The 20,667-nt window shown below is 37.8% G+C and overlaps 2 protein-coding genes across 10 annotated transcripts in view; one reads left to right on the forward strand and one right to left on the reverse strand.

Annotated features, from left to right (window-relative positions):
• The first annotated feature begins 8,524 nt into the window (after window positions 1–8,524).
• Window positions 8,525–11,781, forward strand: LOC112458002 (ankyrin repeat domain-containing protein 16-like). 3 transcript variants are annotated; one of them, XM_025021377.1, is made up of 4 exons: window positions 8,525–8,579; window positions 8,718–9,050; window positions 9,874–10,137; window positions 11,247–11,781. In XM_025021377.1, the coding sequence occupies exons 2-4, from the start codon at window positions 8,729–8,731 to the stop codon at window positions 11,603–11,605; spliced, it is 945 nt and encodes a 314-aa protein (XP_024877145.1). In that variant the 5' UTR covers window positions 8,525–8,579; window positions 8,718–8,728; the 3' UTR covers window positions 11,606–11,781. The 3 variants fall into 3 exon arrangements, with proteins under 3 accessions (XP_024877145.1, XP_024877146.1, XP_024877147.1); XM_025021378.1 differs by having other exon boundaries at window positions 8,538–8,584; XM_025021379.1 differs by having other exon boundaries at window positions 8,557–9,050; window positions 9,874–10,119.
• Window positions 11,782–11,881: 100 nt separating this feature from the next.
• The window catches only part of LOC112458001 (latrophilin Cirl-like), a 533,024-nt gene continuing 524,238 nt past the window's right edge, over window positions 11,882–20,667 (reverse strand). For all 7 annotated transcript variants that reach the window (XM_025021372.1, XM_025021375.1, XM_025021370.1 and 4 more), the window contains one exon: window positions 11,882–20,655. In XM_025021372.1, the coding sequence (XP_024877140.1) occupies window positions 19,759–20,655 (897 nt within the window). In that variant the 3' untranslated portion in view covers window positions 11,882–19,758. The remainder of the gene's footprint in view (window positions 20,656–20,667) is intronic.

Raw genomic sequence — 20,667 nt, forward strand, 5'->3', positions numbered from 1 at the left:
GATAAATCAAATTCCTGATTTTATATTCTATTATAAAGAAAAGAATCTATCATCTTTTTGCTGTTAAAACATTGATGGCTTTAATAATTGTATATTTGCTGCAGGCACTAAACTAAAAGAAAAATTACTATAATTTGATTATTTCTAATTAATTTGCTAAGCTTATTAGACAAAGAGAGAATTCAACAGTTTTATATTTTTTGTTTATTATCCAAATATAATCTCTGTATTAAACAATTAAATATATATCGAAACTTCAGCTATATTTAGTTACACGTGACATAAAAATACAGATATAAACCTGACAATTGTAAAATCAAATTGTCACCTAAATAAGAATAAAAATTTATTTCAGAAATATGAATGTATATTATTAACTGCACCAAATTAATCGGTGATGGCACAATGGTAATATTTTCTCATTTAAGAATATGAAAAATATTATAAGAATATCTAATATAAATCCAGATATCTGGTTACCTTTTTAATAATTCTATAAACAGAAAAATTTGACATTATTATTTGTATTACTTATTTCAATTTTATACCACGCGTCACTTATCTAATTTTATACGCGCGTATTTTGTTTGTGTGTTTTTCCCATCAACTCAAATATAACCGTAATTGAATTAAACTACAATCCCCTATGATTATTCGCTGGCATTAAACCATTCATTACGAGCGTAAGACTGAAAGGAACGTTTTAATCCGCGTGTTCGCCATGGGCGTGTCGCAGAGTCAACCGCGGGAGAATAACGCGGTCTATTTCCCACACTCGTTGCCGCGGCCGAGAGGAGAGATTTTCCCATTTTTCCCGAAAGGGCCGTGAAATTGAGCGGACAAATCGCGGCACGAGAGAGCGTAGCGAATGCCCTCTCATGCTGTTCCGGACGTCTGTCGAATGTCGTTTTATCCATACTTGGTGCAGTTTTTTTTTTCATATTCTTTAAGCGCGGAATTGCAATAAATTTAACCATGTTAAGCTAATCCTGATAAATTTATAAATTTCTAATTTTTCACCAGTTTTTGTTAATCCTGATTATAATTTATTATTTACAATTTTGTGTAATTTTGCAAAGAAACGAGCAGTTTTATGCAATTTAATTTAAGTGAACTAAATTTTATTTCTAACTTTAATTAAACTAAATTTAGTTTAATTAGAATTAATCTCTCTCAATCAGAAATAAAATTATATCGATATATCTCAGAAAACATATCGAATAGAGAAAATACTTTATCAGGCGTTGAAATCGCCAAATTCTAATCCAGTGAATTTTATTTTCAATTTGCATCTCGAGCTGATATTTGAACGATTTATTTGACACTATATAAAGCCATATGATAATCCATGATAATATAGGCATGCGATACTATAGTCAAGCTTTCACAAAAATTAAACTAAATATAGTTTCAGAATAATTTTAAAACATAAAATACACATTAATCACATTTTTTACTTTCTGTTACCGATGATCTTTTTTATCTTTTATTTTTGTTCATTCTCAATTAGTCATCTTCCGGTGTATATTTAAATATTCAATAATCGTTTAGGTTATCAATATCAAACTTCGCTGTCAATATCGAATATAAAACTGATCTAAATTTTCTTATGTAATCCTTATTCTTCAAAATTGAATTAATTTGTACTTCCTTTTTCCTCTATTTTTATTGTTTGTTTTTTTTACTTGACCTTAATCAATGATTTCCGCATTTCATGCATTTTATAATGTTTCAAATTATCAATGCAAAATTATCATCAAGCTGAATTTTTATATATGAAAAAGACGGTATGCTTAAGAGAATCATCAACGTAATTAAAAACTCACAATATTTGTGGAAAAGAACCGCGGAAAAGTTTAAATTAAATGTCTGTAAAAACAAATGATTAGAATAATCTCAGTTAGTCATGATAATTCGAGATTCCTTCGAAAAAAATCTCAATATTTTTTGTAACGTGCTGACGTAAAATGATTTGTTCCGCGCTCATTTCTTGCTGAATAACTTTATTTTATTGCAGTTTACGACGACTTTACGTGATTACTTTACACCTTGCTGCACTTAGCGATGCGGTGCACAGAAATCGTGAGCATGCAGCTTTAGCTCGTTTTATCATATCGCATTGTATACGAGATGACTGCTGCATTACAGAATACGTGAATTAGTGAGAGAATACGGATGCAAATCGCAGAGACCAAAATTAATTTTAAGTAATTGAAAGATGAGTAAGACATGATTATTGGAAATCCATCAAAGTCTCATTTGTCTCATCGATAACGTTCTAAATCAATCGTTAGATAACCAATATAAACCTGACTAATATATAATTGCACACAATTGTACAATATGATATCCTGTATAAAGTCAAACGCTGTGAATTTTACATTACTTTACCCAAGTAGGCCAGATTACTTGTTCTGCAAAAATATAATTAATAAATCGGCTATACTGTTAAATAACTGAAAAAAGATTGAAAAAAAATAAGACAATGGGAATTATTTTAGACTATTTTGTCTACACTCTGGCAAGCAGCAGTTAGAAATAGAAAATCAAAGGAGAGAAAGGAGAGAAATAAAAAACAAAAAGAAGAGCCATACAGAGGAGGAGAAGGAAAGAAACTTTGGAGGGGACAAGAGCTGGGAAGGAGAACGAAGGTGAGGAAGGAGGTCGAGGGGTGACGCAGAACGGAGGGAAACGAGTGAGGCATACCGGTGAGGGGGCACGGGAGAGAGTTTAATGTTCCCCTCCAGTGGGTGACTCGAGGGTGTAATTGCCGTAGTGGGCGGAACGGAGCGAGCATAGCGCCAATGGGCGTGGTTCGCTGATTACACCGCGTTGATACTGATATCCTGGCTACCAGCGGCTAACCAACTTCCTCCATCCAGCCTGTTCGGGCACCCCGTCTCTCCCCCCGCGCATCTTGCGCCGGATTGTTCTGGCGCAGACGACGACGACGATGACGACGACGTGATGACAGCTACTGCGGAATTTCGTCGACGCGGCTTAGGTGACTTTCTCCTCTCTGTCTTTTCTTCTCTTCTCTTGCGCAATGCTGAACGGCTATTATTGACAATGCTCATTCTACAATGGCTACACGGATACAGTTATTAGGGCATTAAAATATCTCGACCTTATTAGAACAATCAGACATAATTTCGATTTTTTGAGGTTTAACGAAAAAACAAAACAGAATTAATTGGAATTAAATTAGTGGATAAGATTTTATGTGACAGAAAATAATGTATTAATATAATTACTGACATAAATGAATTTTGTTTGTATGTGCGAAAAAAATAGATAATAACATATGCAGAAAGATGGATAAATGTAGATTAATAAGTAAATTATTTATTATACGGTAAAAAAAAATATATATGTATAAATATTTAAATATTGTTAATTCGATAAGCGTATATTAGTTATAAACAAATTAAAAGAAAGTTAACAGTAAAGTACATTAATTTGATTGAATCAAATATTATAGCATGCAATTTTTCAAATTTTTTTATGTAATATAAATAAAAATAATAGACAAAAGAGTTAGCGGAAGAAATAGGACAGACGTCAATAATATAACAGGTGGCTTTTTGATACATGTACGTCACTCTATTCATTTCTGCATCATACAAATCAATCTGCATAAATTTGAATCAATTACAAACATAAATTGATTAATTGAGATCATATACGGAATAAATAAAGCATCCAACGATCACACGTAAACCGATTTTCTTTTATATATATATATATATATAAATTACTATATAAATAAAAGATTCCTAATTGTTTTATTATATAAAAGAACGCATTGTAAATTTTGCGTAGCACGTAAAAAAGCTCGGCAATTGACAAACTTGCTGATACAAATGCCAATCGGACGAGTCGTGACGATAAACCGAGAACGTGAACGGCGAGGGAATAAATAGGTAAAGAAACGGGCGTCGCGCGATAGGGCCGAGAGGCGATCGCCAACTCGACAAGCGCGATGTAGCCGTCCGTGCCATCGGCGATCCACGCCCCGCTGACTGGACTGTTTTTTATTGCACCGCTAGGCGGAGAGAAAGACGCGAAGGAGAGGATCCCGCGAGGCGCTGAGCGACGGGAATCCCGCGTCCGGTCCATCCGTTCGATTAGTGGCAGTACGTTCGAGAACGCGGAGGCGAAGTGGCACGAAAAGCCACCCTGTCGGCTTTTTGCGCATTGCCGGCGTGCCCCCCGGTGATGACATATCCCTGGATTGGCGTTATACGACTCTGATCTCAACTAGTGCCATTTAATTTAGCAAACATTCAAAATGCATTGAACTAAAGAACTAGTATAATAGACACTTTATCCATTATATGATTTAAGCTCCTGTTATATTGAAAAATGTATTAATTCCATTTTGACAAAAACTGGAGATACGATCTTTTACTTCTAAGGTACAGAGATTTATTTAAAAATATATTAAGAAAAATATATTTATGCATTATATATTATATTATCATCATATATATTAATCATATAAAGTGTATAAAGTCAAAAAAATTAAGCATATTTTGAAAGATGTATAATAAAACTTCCAGACAATCGCATAAGCACGTTAATACGTAACAATTACTGATATAATACGCAACGTATGAAGAAAAACAGAATTTGATAATGACTTGTCCGTTTCATGAAATCATGTTCAGTTGCACTTTTACGATGAGACGCATCTTTACTTGACACACGCCACAATCTATTAGTGGTTACGATCTATTGGCGGATTAAATGCGAACGGTCGGCGAGCGTTCGGACTCGGTAACTTTCTTACGGTGTCATCGCGACGCGCTTTCGATTTCCGCTCGGTCATCGAGTCTCATTTAAAGAGGAGGCGATCCTCGTTAAGCGGCAAAACCGAGATATCGACTGCCTGTGACTCCCCCGGGCGATACGCCCACTCGATACCGCGCTTTGATCCACGGACAAATATCCTCTCGTTTGCCATTTAGCTTCTCCATTTGCCATTTAGTCAAATGGAGCTTCACGGTTTTAGCACGCAGCTACCGTAATATGATATCCAGATGCTTAATATTAAATAAATAGCCGGTAATAAAATCTCTCATCTCTCTTAAAGTAGTAAGTTTCTGTTAAACTGAATTATTTGTTCCGTCCTTATTCTTGACTGACTCTCATAGTATGGCAAACGTGTGAATAAAAATGTGAATGAAAATACAGATAGATGTAAAATATGTAACTAATATATAAAATATATAAAAAATATTTTTAAATGGCCTCTGAAAATTGAAATGTTTCAACGTATCTGCGTATTTATATGTTACTAGTAGTACATGAAACCTTAAAAGCAAGATATATTTTTATTTCTAAAAATCGAATCCTTGAAGTGTATTTTTTGAAAGAAGAAAACCTTATTCACAATTCATTATTCAATAATCAAATTAAAAGATGTCTTGGTACATTTTGGGTTTTATATATATATATATTTTTTTTTTTTATTTTTATATATTTTATATATTTTTATATATTTTAATAAAGAATTTCTGGTTTTAACACGTCATATGCGCTGAAAAAAACACGACACTTGGGCAATCAATACAGGCGATGGAGTATAAATGAGAAAATGAATTAGTGATGTAACCGTGGGTGTCTGATTACCGTGTGCTTTCGGACACGCCGGCTCGGTTAAGACGAAGAGAAACAGGGGTGTCGAAGGGGCGCGCATTAGCGCCTCGTTTATTATTCATGTGTGAGAGTTAAGCGCACGCGTATGTTACTCGTAATTTTCGTGCGCGTACGACACGAATTTCGTTTCGACGCGTGCACGCAGGGAAATTGTTGCTCACGTACGCGTTTCACTCCCCCCCGAATCGTTTCATTTGTGCACCCTGCGGTAAGGTTGCACACCCCGCCCACCCAGTAGGTAGCTCTCAGTAATATTCACTAAATGAGAATTGTTGAAAGCCTGACGGGAAATTGTACTTCAATGTAAGTGAAACTACAGTTTATATTAACCCTTCGCCCGTAAACTGGGTCATAAATGGCACAAGCCGAAATTCAAGATAGAATACCGCCGAAATGAAAAGGGGGGGGGGGCTTGCCGTCCCTCGTAAAAAAAGTAGATAGTGGGGAGAACTCATGCCCAAAGTTTCGTTGGAATTCGCCAGTGTGTGCTTGACCAGCAGCGAGTCAAAGTGCGTCCAGTGCCACTATTGACCCAGTTTACGGACAGTGCCAGACTTTCGTGCAAGTAAGTAAAATTAATTTAACGTCATTTTCATATTACTACAGTTATTTTTAACTTATATAAGTGATATTTTTTTATGATTGTGTATATTATATATACCTATAACCTCAAAATTTGAGTGGATGAAAACACGTGTAAAAAGAAATTACATGTACTTTCAGGGTACAGTGGATGATCAAGCGACAAATATCAGATATTATTTACGAGAAAGACGATTTTATATGATTTTTTAATAAAATAATGTAAAAATTACGTTAAAAGTCTTATTTCTCCTTAACCCGAAAAAGGCCATTTTCAATCCTCAGAATAATTATACTTTTTAAAAATGACCCATATACAGAATTTTTTTCTTGAAAGTACACATATTTAACTATAAAACCTCGTTGGAATTTTTTATTTTGATTTAAAACTCAATGAGATATGATTTTTTTAATAAAAATGGATTTTTATCAATTTTTTGCATAAAGAATTATTTATAAACAATTTATCTTATAATGAATCGCTAAATAAACTTTGGGATTATAAAATAGGATAGTATACAAGTATTACAGAATTTTTTCAGATTTTTTGAACACTATTTACTAGGTCAAAATAACGACAGGACATTTATGACCCAGATTACGGACGATGCCAGTCAAATTATAGTTTACGGGCGAAGGGTTAAGAGAGGAAAATTTATGTGCATATTATAGAGAGAGACTTAAAGAGAGAGATATGATAAATATTGATTTCTCAAGCAACAAATAAAATTTTTGACTTGATAAAGAGATTTCTTTGGAAGAATAATATATCTCAATATGTAAATTAATATTTATCGTATATTAATTTAATATAATATGCACATAATATAATAATTTAAAAAGATTCTATAAATATGATTAAAAAAGATATTGAGATTTTTTTCGTAGAAAATGACTAACTACTTTAATCTTGTGTTATAAAATTTTGTATATACATTAAAAATTTATGTTCTTAAATTTATAACATTTAAAATCTGGAAATTGGAAATGCTATTTAAATTTTATGTAGTCTGACGACATTAATTTTTCATTTCAAGTACAACTGTATGCAATTAAAAAGTAATGTAAGTTTTTATGTAGATCTGATAAATAATCAACTTTTTCAATATTTAGTGTAGTCACAAATCAATAAATTTTAAATTCGTAATATAATATAAAAAAGTTCAAATTCTATTTTTAAATCGGCAGAAGCGAACAGATATGCGTAATTGAAAAAAAAAGTATTTCTTTAAGCGGATTTTGTCAATTTTAGAAATAATTCGGGAGTGAGAGGATTAAAAAAAAGGCGACATGGAGCACGAGGGCTCGTTCTGGCGCACAAGACCTCTCACCTGGACGAGAATTCCTTGTCGTCTCTACACGAAGACGCGTTAAAGTAGTGGGTGTGACCGCGATCGTATCACTCGGGTTTGTTTAAATAATCGAACCTTTCGGGGCCGGAGTGGCCGGACAGCGTATCTCCCTGTCGGCATCTGACCAGCCAATATGTATGATAATTTTGACATGCCTACACCTCATAATGGAACCAGACTTGTCCTTCATTTCTTGCTTTGCTCTCGTTCTGTACATGTTCTCGTCTCACACGTAACTGGAAAATCCTCGGCAAAAGTAAAACTGTAGCATTCTTAAAAGAGTCTCGAAGAAAAGGCATCAATATGTATAATATACGTTCTCAATTCTTTCAATTATTTTTGCAGATTTAAATAGAATTCAATTATTTTTATATCACATCCACGAATTATTTGAAGAATATTTTGAAAAATCCCTTGTTTCGCTCAATTATTCAAATTATTGCTTTTTTAAATAACATTTATATTTGTTGTCAAAGTCATTTTCCTTGTTAGACGGAGCTGATGTAATCGATCGTTGGTAAATAAGATGTCGAGTGTATTTTGTTATGGAAGAACTGGTAATGCATCGACAGCAGAGAGAAGTCTGGGAGTTAAGTATAATAAATATATTATTTTTCATGATTTAAGTACATTTCTAAATAGTTATAATTTTAATTTTAAACTTGCCTATTATACGTATGTAATATACATATACCGAAAACATATTTTATCTATATACATGTAATAATATACCATATTATACATATACATTTACAGATGTAGCGCGGACGCGCACTAGAATGATGTTTTATTGGCAGTGCCAGAAAATAAACGTGGCTACGTAGTACCAATTTCGAAAATGGATGTAGGGTACAGGGGCTCACAGGGGGTTTCGACGGTCCCACGAAAAAGACCGCGGGTTGGCCTCTCTCAGGCTTTTCTCTGCCGACAGCCTATCTTCTTTCTAGCTTTGTGCGTTCAATCGTCTGGCGACAGCACACGTCTGTGAGGTCGACACCATAGAAGCCCTCGTTAATTATCTCTTTTTGTCTTTAATGTCACGCGAAATTTGCTACATTACACGTCCGGCTTTCTATTAAATGCATTAAGTTAGAAATTTAATTTCTTCTTTTTTCGGTGAAGCATGTTCAACGATGTTGCGATCGCAAACGGAAGTTCCTAACGTGTCGCGCGACTTTTTGCGTGCCTGTCACAGTGGAGACGTACACAAGGTGGAAGCTCTGGTTGAGAAACACGGAATTATCGACTGGAGCGCTTTTCGTCACGTGGCATCCGGCGATACCGCGTTGCACGTGGCCACACGAGAGGGAGATACGAACATCGTGAGATATCTGTGCGAACGTTTTGACATGCCGTCATTTAAAGTCAACGTCACCAACAAAGACATGAAGAGGCCATTGCACGAAGCTGCACAATTCGCACAGGAAGACGTTTTGAAATATTTATTGAATAAAGGTATTCTGTTCGTGTGTTTCCTCTTTCTCGATTAATTATTTGCCGTAACAAATAAATTGCAATCTGCTTTTAATCACTTAAGGGGATGCTGGAGCCGTCTGTTTTACCGGCATTTTTTGTCGGCACGTAGCGTCGTATTAATTTGACAGAATTAAAAATCCTTCTCCAGAATTGCAGTACTATACATTAATGATTCGGGGGAACTCTGATTTTATATAAAAAACGAGAAAAAATTACGGAAGTACAGATTTCCTTATCCTACTTTTATCCCAATATGGCGTCTTGAGTTGCAGCGAGCTGTCAGCTCGTCACAAGATGTATTTCATATAAGAGATATACCATTGGTACGAACGCGAAAACAAGTTCCCCCGAATTGCACAACAAGAAAAACATCGATAAACCCTCCAAATCAAGATTTGGAAGCGTAATATAAAAGTATAATGTCGACGTGCATCGTGCGTATGTGTGCGTGCAATGTAGCGTGCTATCCTTGTCTTTGTCTATACAAGGACAGATATAGTTCGCCGGTCTTCTTTACCGACGCCGATCGAGTTCGGCTACGGCTCCAGCATCCCCTTAAATTATACAAGAACATTTTATCTTTCTATTGTATCAGCACCCGATATTTATTTATTTTCGTAGTACATAAAATAAAATTTTTTAAATTGACTTTTTTATATTGTGTATGTAGAAAATAATTTACGTGGTGTATTTTTAAATTAATTAACATTAAATTATACAATATTATATTACATATAAATTTATATCACATTAAATTATATGGATTTGTTATATCAAATACTATCGTTCGGTCAATATAAAGGTGCATCAGTGGACGCTTTAAAACGCGGCGACTGGACACCTCTGATGCTTGCATGCACCAAAAGCGGTCTCGCAGCGCGTCAATGCATCGGTGCCCTTTTAACCGCTAACGCTAACGCATATTTACGCAATAAAGATGGCTGGACGCCACTGCTCATTGCCTGCCGAACTGGTGATGAAAAGGCGATCGATATATTGTTGAAGCATTTGCCGACATGCATCGACGATCGAAGCAACAATGGCCGCAGTGCGTTGCACATTGTTGGTGATTATATATATTTATAATATACTAATTTCTTTACAATCTTTTTATAAAAAAAAATATGATTTAAACTTTAAAGAATGAAAAAATTTGGTATATATTTTTTAGGATAGTGCTTCAAAAATTCTATTAAAAATATCCAACTCTATCTTGATTAGAAGAATCATTATAAATTTCATGAAGTAAAAAAATGTAAAGTTGGCACTATACATATATGTATATAATTTGGATCTATATTTTTTTTATTGTTAGAATCTTTTTAAAATGTGTCAGAAACTCTAGATCTTCAAAATTCTATTCTGGAAAAATTATAATTCTATTATACAAAGAAATGTTTTAAATGGAACTAACTTCACACAGGAATCGCCATTATCTACCAGTGCAGATGTCCATATCTAGTCAGTTGCACAATTCAAATCCGCTATGTTATATAGATACGCATAGTCGGTAATGCGAGTAATTTATCTCTTGAACTGATAGTTATTATAATTTCCATTGATTTATTTTTTATAATTGTGATTTAGGAATTTTTTTTAGATAAATTATAAACTTTAAATAGGATCCTACTACACATTTTTTTTTAGCAAATAATGTTTTATTACTATAATGTATGTTTTGTATTATGTTTTCTTAATATTTTAGTCAATATTGTGTATATAAATTTACTTATGGTTCATCGTTAATTGATTTATACATGTTCTTTTAGAGATTTAAAATCTATTACATAGGTATTCTTTTTTATAGAATAATGTTTACATACACCCTTACTTCTATCTTTTATAGCTGAGTAATATAGTTTCAACGGTTGGATCTAGGATTCTAATTTTTATTATTTAATAAAATATCTAACTAATATTTTATTTCAAGTAATTTTTAATTTTTTATAAAAATATTTAGCATTGTTTTTTTTTTATATTTCTTGATATTCCCTAGTCTCCTATTTTTATATTGTTCTTTTAACAAATAAGTTAAAGTTTAAAATAAAATTTAACATCTGTCCGATTAAATTGTGATTAGCTGCTTTCCGTATGCTCGTATTCATTTATATTTATTCCTTTCTCTCTACATCCCGATTTGCAATATACTATAATTTCTATCTTCAATTGACGCAGCATTTCACGGCCACGAGAGAGTGATTAATTTGCTCGTCGCATCCAATGCAAATCTTCTGAATGCACGGGACTCTTCAGGCTCCTCGCCGCTGCACGAAGCGGTAAAGCACGGAAACTTGGATGCGACGAAGTGCATCGTATCTCTGGGCGCCGATGTCATCCTCCTAGACAATGTCGATCAAACTATTCTACACGTTGCCGCATCGACTGGCAATGCGGAAGCTGTTGAATACATTTTGGAGCATAATCTGATCAACGTAAATTGCGAGGCTTCTTTTGGAATCACACCGCTGATGCTAGCTCGTAGGAATAATCATAGCGACGTTGTTAAAATTCTCATTAGGTATGGCGCTAAATAATAAAATATTTATACGTAATAAATACTTGTTATTAAACAATTTTTTTTTACATACTCTTGTAATTAATAAATTGCACGAGTTAAACGCATAAGTGATACAAGACAACATTTTTATCACTTCGATATCTTTTGTGCGTCTCTTATAACTAAATCTGTTTTTTTATTTCTCTTTTAAAAAATATGTTTTTTATGATTTTATTAAAGTAGGATTTTATTAATCTAATTCTCAATGGCTCTTACTGTAATTATGACTAAGGATAAAAGAAAGGCGAGTGGATTTTATTCAGAGAATGGTACACATTTATTTATCCTTTGTTTTTCCTTGTATCAGACAGTTTTAAAGAAGCATACAAAAATCAGGAAACGGAGGCTCTTATTAGTTCGGAGATACCTAGGCTTTACATTCTTCTTCGTCCTCTACCCTTACCTTTCCTCCTCTTCGTTAAACTTTCTTTCTTTTTTAGCATGCGCAGGCAGGCGACGTAGTACAGAAAACTCATGCGTGTACTATTAAGTGTGCGCGTGCTTAAACCTTAGAACGCTAACGTAATTAGTAATTAGTATCAACATTTTGCGACATATGATCTCAAACAAAGAGAAGCGATACAAAAGAAAATAATTTGCAGAAGTTTGAAAAAAAAACTAACAATTACCGTAATAAGTAATTGCTCTTATTTTATTGCTAACGCCGGATCGTTTGAAATAAAATTCCTTTAGATTGCTACAAAAGTACTAATCGCGATGCCACAAAGTGTTAAAAAGCTCTTATTTTTTTCATAAAATGTAATTGCAAAATAAAGAGAAAATATCGTTGATCGTCATTAATATAAACCTTATTTATGCATTAATTATGAGGAATATATCAATAGACAAACAAAGAATTGGCATCTGAGTCGAATGGTGAACCGATGGCTCTGGTTAGCGTTCTAGCGTTAAGTATCGTTTACATCACGAAGAAAAAACGTAAAAAATAAAATCACAGAATTGTATGAATTATTTGCGATCGCGTGGACCTTAAAAATTCGTGATCTTCGCGGCTTTCTCAATTCGACGGTTTGGGAGAAGAATATGGCCGGAAGCGGATTAAGCCTTTTCCCTCTATTGACACATCTCTAAGTACCAGCAAACTTTAAATAGTAATCAGTCGTAATAGTCGCAGAAGAATTATAATATGGCTATTATTATTAACTATACTAAATACAGTATAGTCGTATAGCATAATGTAATACTATAGTACGCGACTATCGTCAAGCTATACCGGATAGTATAGTCAACCGTCACTGTTACGCTGTTTCTGGGGCTTGGAGATATCAATAGTAGGCTAAGAATTAATTAACGCTACCCGCAATTATTGCGCCTACTGCAGAGACCGTCCACTTTGATGCCCCATGCGACCGCGATTTACATTGGAGAAATAAGTATATATATGAAACAAGTGTAAAGTAATTACGCGGTGAACTCGCGATCTTCCATTCATTCACTGCAAATTACAGTATATACAGTATACGGGACGCAAATATTACTTCGTAAGAGGCTCCAAAAATGTTTCTAATCGGTCCTGGAAGGCGGCGATGAATCGACAGAGAATTAATTTCTTTTTTAGCTATGCCCGACGCATTTTCATTTCCTCCACTTCAAAAAATAAAAGCTTATCCGCTAAGTATCTCGCAGGACGAAGTTAGGAGACTTACGGAGAAGGGGGGGTTCTAAGTAAGGGATCGGGAGATGGAGCGGATAATAAAGGATCGTTACGTTAGAAGAAGAAACATCTCGATTGAAACGATCAATTAATCTTGCGCCTTTTTTTCTTACCGCGGGAAAGCTGGGCGGGAATAAGAAGAAGAGATGAAAAGAGAGTGGTCTCACGGAGGGAGGAGCAGGAGGAGGAAGATATTTACATTTATAAAACGGCTAAGGATAAAACATGCACTGTACATCGTCTGTCCGTATTCGATTAACGCCGCACACGCGTCCTTCCCTTATCCTTTGATCCTTTCTCGCGCAGCGATACACATGTGGACGAGTGTGCTCGACTACGTTTTGTTTCGTTCTTTCTTTCTTTTCGGTTTTACACTCGAGACACTCAGATCGTAATCCGTAAAATCCAAGATCCGCTCTCCGAACTTATTTTCGCACATAAAACTATATCTCTCGTAAGGTTCGCCTTGAATATAATTTTACGTTTAAAGCGAGTTACAAGAGAGAGCGAGGCTCTAGATATAATTTTATACTCAAAACACCAGGATGGCCTCATCGATTCTCTTCCTCGAGAGAGATAAAAAGACCGCTTTAAATATAACTTTATATTTAAAATAAATATGAAAAATTCTAGCGAAAAATGCGAAAAGGATCACCAAGTAGAAATTTCGCGCCCGAGATGTGGACTTTGCGAGTTTCGATCCCAACCGTCTCGTTTTACCTCTCCGTCGTCGGCCTACTTTTAGTGGAGTTTGTTATAAATATCCAACGATTACTTGGGCTCTTTAATATTTTACTTCCTTTCGCTTAGTTTATTTACACATTAACTAATACGCGTTGGGACTTAAGTTAAGATCCGCCATGCGCGCGTCATCCGCGCCGCGTCACCGATAATACATAATAGCTCGTAATAGCATCGCTACTTACTAGTAAACTTACCCTAGGTATGCTCTCTTTCCGCATGTCTATCGGTCATCAATCTCAGGGGTCTCTCGCATTCTCTCGCTATACTCTCGATCTCTCGCGCTCGCGCTCCACTTTACATTACAAGTATTCCAACATGTACAAAGCCCTATTTACATTTATGTACATACAGCTCTCTCGCACTCCAGAGTCCTTCGCGACATTGATAACGCTTTGCGTACGAACGTGTCCACGCGCGGTGTCCCTGTTCGTGCACGCGATGAAACTTCTAGTTCGGGACGCCTCGAACTGGGACGCGTCCTCTGCCGCATTCTCGTCGCATGTTTAATTAATACTAAACGCGAATGTGCGCTCGCCGCAAGTTTGGCGGCTAAAGTTTGCAGACGTTTAATTTTTCTCGCGCAAGATCGTCGCCCTTTTCGTCCATTAAAGATGCGTCGAGAATACGGACTATTGTCTCTCGTCTCTGACACGCTGTGATCGACTTTCGGGCCCACGACGGCCTTTTTCCTCCCTTCCTAAGTTCGCACGAACGTCGAACGGATGGAATGTGGGTGCTTTCAACAATTGCCTGGCAATTATACGTTATGCGGTTGAGGCTCGTAATTCCCCCGGTCGTAGAAAATTATACACACAAGCTACCTCTTTCTGGTTTAATTGCTCTCTGGTAAATCAGTCATGGCGAAACTTAAACTCTAAGCAGCTCGTAATCTCCGGATCGTATAATCGCAGCTTTAAGAAATGATCTGATAAGAAAATGCGGCGTTGAATCGAATTCGATAGTAAAGGGATGTCGGCATTCTTGATTATACGTATTAAAAGACTTTATAATATTTATATTAGATAACGTTTTTTCAGAGGCGATTATCCCGATTAATTGACGTAAGAAATCTTATAAAGTTCTTTTATAAAGATACAACTAAATAATAATGTTTCCCTATTTCACAATATTCTTCGCAAGGATTTTATCTAAAAAAAATAATTTTTATAACTCTGGTGATCTTGCTAAGTTACTGATAAGTCGTATTTATAACGTTTTCATTTAGTTTAATTTGTGTTAATTTATAAAAACTCACTTAAATTTTATCTTTGTGATATGACACGTCGCATTCGTAGAGATTAAATTATTTATTATCCTGCTTTTCCGCGAAACTCACTAATAACAGATATAAATCGCCTCTGATAATATTCGAGATGCAATATATAATTTGGTCGTGCCAATTAATGTCAGATGTGAGTGCAGAGCTTTTAACTCTTATCTTATAAACTTTTACGTAGCAAACACCATCTGTGAAGGCTACCGATATGCTGACATTCCTCGTGTTGAGTGCTTTAAAAAATCATTGATGGACACATGCTTCGGAACGCCGGAATGAACAATTACACTTTTTTTTTAATTGCTCGAGACACATTTACACACTTAACATAGCTGGTACCCCTAATGCGATTATCACTATTACAATTCTCCTATATGCGTGTTTCTCATGAGCGAGAAATAAATCAAGCAACCACGAAGTCATGACATAGCGGACAAAGATACGTTGAACTTATCACACTTGCCGGTGCAATTTCCTCGTAAATTACTGTTTCGTGTTAAGCAAACCAAGTTAATCTTGTTAAATTAAATTCTAACTAAATAAAAATCTTAAACCTCTTTTAGATTTGATTATACTCTTTCATATTAGGAATGAATTTGTGCAATGTGTCAATACAAAATAAAATAAACGTTCAGATTTATAGAGGAATAAACGTTCTCTCGCACAAGGAAATTGTGATTTTAAATATTGGCAAGTATTTAATTATTATAGATATTATATAGTCCACTCAACGTAATTTCATCCACAATGTACCACATTTTAAGACCATCGAAGCTCGCTTTCGATACTCTTCTTCGGCGGACATTGTCCGACAAAGATCCTCCGTGGTTTCCGTCGTTGAAGACGACGAGGGACAGTTGGAAAAACGACAAACTCCCACTCGACACAATTTCCGCTCGCGATACAAAACACTCGGGGATGATAAAAATAAATAGCGCGCGCGTGCGCGGGATCCCTTGGTTACACGATTAGCTTAGCTCACGCGTTCTCACGTACACATACACGGTTTTGTTTTTTAAAAAATAGTAAAAAACAGTGACTAAGTGTTTTCGCGCATTTTTCCACGTCGCTCGGGAAATCCGCTTGTATCACTAATATTTACCCGCCCACTTACGATTCCTGGGCCCTTCTTCTTACCATTTCTCTCTCACGCTTTCTCTCCCCCTCCCAATAATAATAATATATCCGTTACTGTATACATACATATACATACATATATATATATTTATTTATTCACTTTTTTATTTATAAAAATAACGTTCTGGGACTAAAACGCAACGTTCCAAAGCGGCGCGCGACGAGGAGCTGCCACGTACGACTGATAAAGGCGCTCCAGCCATTGCCCCTCGATTTCTCCTTTGTTCTTCCCGCACGGGAGGAAATCTAATTTCCGGCCATCAGCGCCGAGAACACGCTCGTTATTTTCTCGTCGTAACACAACTCGGCGAAAACTCGCACGAGGAACGCACCGAATGTCAGGACGAAGCCTCGCGCAGAATCGGCTTCAGGCAGAATATAAGTAAGTAGCTTCCTTTAGGTGGACAAATAAAAAAGATAATGCCAGAACGGACGTTTGCGTTGCAGCAGTTTATATTAATCGACATGTATCCTGGTGTTCTATATTCTAAAAAAAAAAAATACTCGTATATAATTGGAATTAATTTTATAATAGCCAGTTTTGTTGAATTATTTCGAGTGAAGAAACGTTATAAGTTGAGTTTTTAAAAGTTTTAATAAGTTATTAATGGTCTCGGGTACATCATTCATTTTTGTCTCCTTTGATTAAAATTAATATAAAAAAATGGCCGCATAAATCATGTTACATCAATAAATATGTCAATAATATAGAAATATAAATATTTATAAAAATCAAGAAATATCAGAATAGCTTGTATTATGTTTTGATATATCATATTTACAGTACCTCTGTACCTGAGTTCCCATTTTGTAGATAAAAAAGTAATATTAGACTGTTATAATTCTTTGTAATTCTTAATATTTTACATAAAAAGTGAGAGGCAATTATTCTTAAGAACCGCGAAAAAATTTAAAAAAAATAAAATAAAATACTTAATCTTAAGCTGCGCATATGCCTGAAGCCGATTTATTCAAAACTCTTAAATAATTTACTTTCAAAATTTTATATAATGCGATTACCACGTTTGCCAGAAGGCGCTGAAATGAAGCAACGGATACCGTCACGTGTGATGAGACTGCTCCAGTTGTATTACTTTATGTCACAATATAAAAAAATATCCTCATTCATGAAAAAAAAAGAGAAAAAAACATCATTATTTGTTCATTGAATTCTGAGACTTTGGGTAAATTTCAATGCTTCTTTCGACGCGAAATTAATGTAATTGCTACAGCAATCTCACCTCAGATTAAGATACCGATTCCTTTATCGAGCCGTCGTCGATTCTGCGTAAGGATCGAGATACGGACAATGTCGGCTTGTCGACGATACCGGCGTATCGTTAACGATTCGGCCGGCGGCGATATGTCTAGATCTATGTTACAATGTCTGGCTTCTCTAGATTTCGGATCCGCGCCGATCATCTACGCCTGAAAAGCTTTTGCACCGCCGAATACTTTTTACGGTATGCAGACTCGGAAGTGGCCGGACAAGAAAACTGACTCGGCTCGTCCGTCGCATTGCGGCGATACGAGGATACAGACGTTAAACGGGTCATATCAAAGCCGCGGCTCGCCGTAACTAGATGCAAACGATACGTACGTCACGTTGTGATTTACACGCGGTTTACATTCGGCCACGGTGAGCCGCGTTTAATGCTACGATCAACACGACACCTAATATCGCCGGACGTGTGACGGCCGAGCCGTCGGGCTTGAATCCACTTACCGCATCTGAATATACCGGCTTACGATACGCGGTTTGTGTCGTGTCCCGCAACCCTCCCCGACCCGTTTACAATCGTGCGGCGGTGTGGCACGGGTCCGGGAAGGGTTGACGCAGATGTGCCGAGTATCGGCGATGCTCACCGTAATATTTCCTCCCCCGAAGTCCGCCGCGCGCGCGCGAGGATAGGATTCCGGATTCGATTCGATCTCGGTAACACTGTTGCTGGATGTTATTGCCGTGTATTAGATGAAATGATACCCGCAGAAACGACGCGCAGCACGTATGCTTCCTAATTCGATATCGACGAGACATTGCAAATTTTATGAAAAAAAAAACTGGAATCGATAATCAGCATACCTAGGAAGTTAAAAAATAAATATTTCCAGCATTTTCAATTTTTTTTTTTCTTTCATATAAGACGACCAATATACATGCAAAAAAAAAAAAGAAAACAGAAATAATATTCTTTCAATTAAAAAAATGTAAAAATAAACAAATACGAGCTATTTAAAGAACTAAATATAGCATTTATTAAAATAAATAAAGACTTAATTAATTTAATAAAATCGCAGCGGTGAAGATGTTGCGAGCACTTTAAATTCCAAATACTGAAATTTTTAGTATTTCTAAGAAGATGGCAAAGTTTTTGTAATAACGTAATATCTGTGCCAAACAGAAGTTAACATTAAATATCAATGCGTTGAATGACGTACGATAGATATCTTGCAAAAATTTCCACGAGCTGCTTTTCAACATCAACTAAGATAATAAAACTTTGGTTCGTTACGCTCGTATAAAATTTACAAAAACATCATGCTTAAACCCCGAATAAATCTCTTCGAAAGCCAATCTCCGCGCGGCTGCTTGCGGACTTCGCAAAAAAACTCCCGTCTTCATCAGGACTCGTTACGTTCTGATCTTCTATTCGCGCACGCGGTTCGCCGATTCCAAACGCCCGATCACGACTTAGCCTAAACGAGAGGTCCGCTACAATTGTGTTATACAGAGTCCGCGTCCGCGGTGGTACGCACTCACCCGCACATGTACACGGTATACCTTAAGAGAGACGGGGGGGCGTCTGTTGGACGATGTGACAGCCTTAGTTGGACGCTCACCGATCTCACACATCACTCTCTCACATTCTCTCTCACTCTCATCCTTTCTCTCCCTCCGTCTCGCTCGTCCGCGAGGAGACGTCCGATCGAATTTCCACCTGAACGGAGACAAGGGCGGCATTCCCTAGAACGCTCGCGATACGTCGATTATGGCTAAAACGCGACGATCTGCATCAAGACACCGTTGCGCTTACGCTTGAGCTAAAAAGCGGCACGTTCGTCTCCCGCGTGTCCTCTTCCCCGGCGCTCGGCTGGGAGTACGCCGATTATTTTCTTCAGGAACGAATCATCGATACCATCACCACCGTCACCCCCATCACCATCACGTAGTCCCGAAACCGTCCAGACGGTTCGCGCCATGCCGGGAGATCGGCGATACCGTCTCCCAGGAAAGTCCGTCGTTCCTGCGCGAGGGAGACGAGGAAGGTTCCCCGGCCTGGGTCCTCGTTGTCGGGACCTAACACTCGCTGTAGGACGGTGGCGGCATTCCGCGACCCGTGTACATGTCCGTCTGCGGCTGCAGGTGACAAACGACGGTGTGCCCGTCCAGCACGGCCACCGTCCGCGTGTGGTCCTGCTGCGGCGGCATGCCGTACGCCGCCGGCAACCGCGGCAGATCACCGAGCTCATACCTGGCCTGCTGCCGGCGCAGCTTCTCCCAACAGGCGTTCAGGGTCCGCTCTACGGCCGGCCCGTACTCCGTCGAGTCGGCGTAGTGCGCGAGATTACCGCCGCCCTGCCCGGGACCGCCGCCGCCGCCGCCGCGCTCCGTCATCGCCTGACCGTAGTGCACCAGGTTGCGATCGGCGGCGGGCGAGTACGGGATCAGAGGCCGGTGGTCGCCGTAACTCCTGGAGGACTGCCTGCTCATATCGCTCTGTCGACGGCCGTCCTCGTCGGACATGTCCGACACCTGGATCTCGCCGGCGCCGACGATGCCGCCGATGCCGCTGCCGATGCCGATGCCGCCGTTGTTGCTACCGTTGTTGCCGCCGACGCCAACACCACCGCCGCCGCCGCCGCCACGCTCGATCTCCTCGTACACCGGATCGTCCTCGTTGGCGAGGCCGCGCGGCAGGTGCACGTGTTGTCCGTGGTGACCGTGAAGCTGATGATGCCCGGCGACCCCGCCGTTGCCGCGACCGTCCACGATCTCCGTATACGTGTGGTTGTACGGCATCGCGGCGCGTCTACCGCCGATCGTCCTGGTGCCGGTGTTCATCTCGCCGGCGTCGTTCGGCCCGCGTCTCCTGCCGGAGTGGCCGAGCGTCAGGGTGTTGTGCGTCCTCGGGGAGTCCTCCTGCTCGGAGCCGCCGTGTCCGGAGTCGCGGGAGTAGGACTTAAAAGAAATGTTCTGCGGAGAGAG

This window comes from Temnothorax curvispinosus, unplaced genomic scaffold (assembly GCF_003070985.1).
Source record: "Temnothorax curvispinosus isolate PA1 unplaced genomic scaffold, ASM307098v1 QBEX01008590.1, whole genome shotgun sequence".
NCBI lineage: Eukaryota > Metazoa > Arthropoda > Insecta > Hymenoptera > Formicidae > Temnothorax > Temnothorax curvispinosus.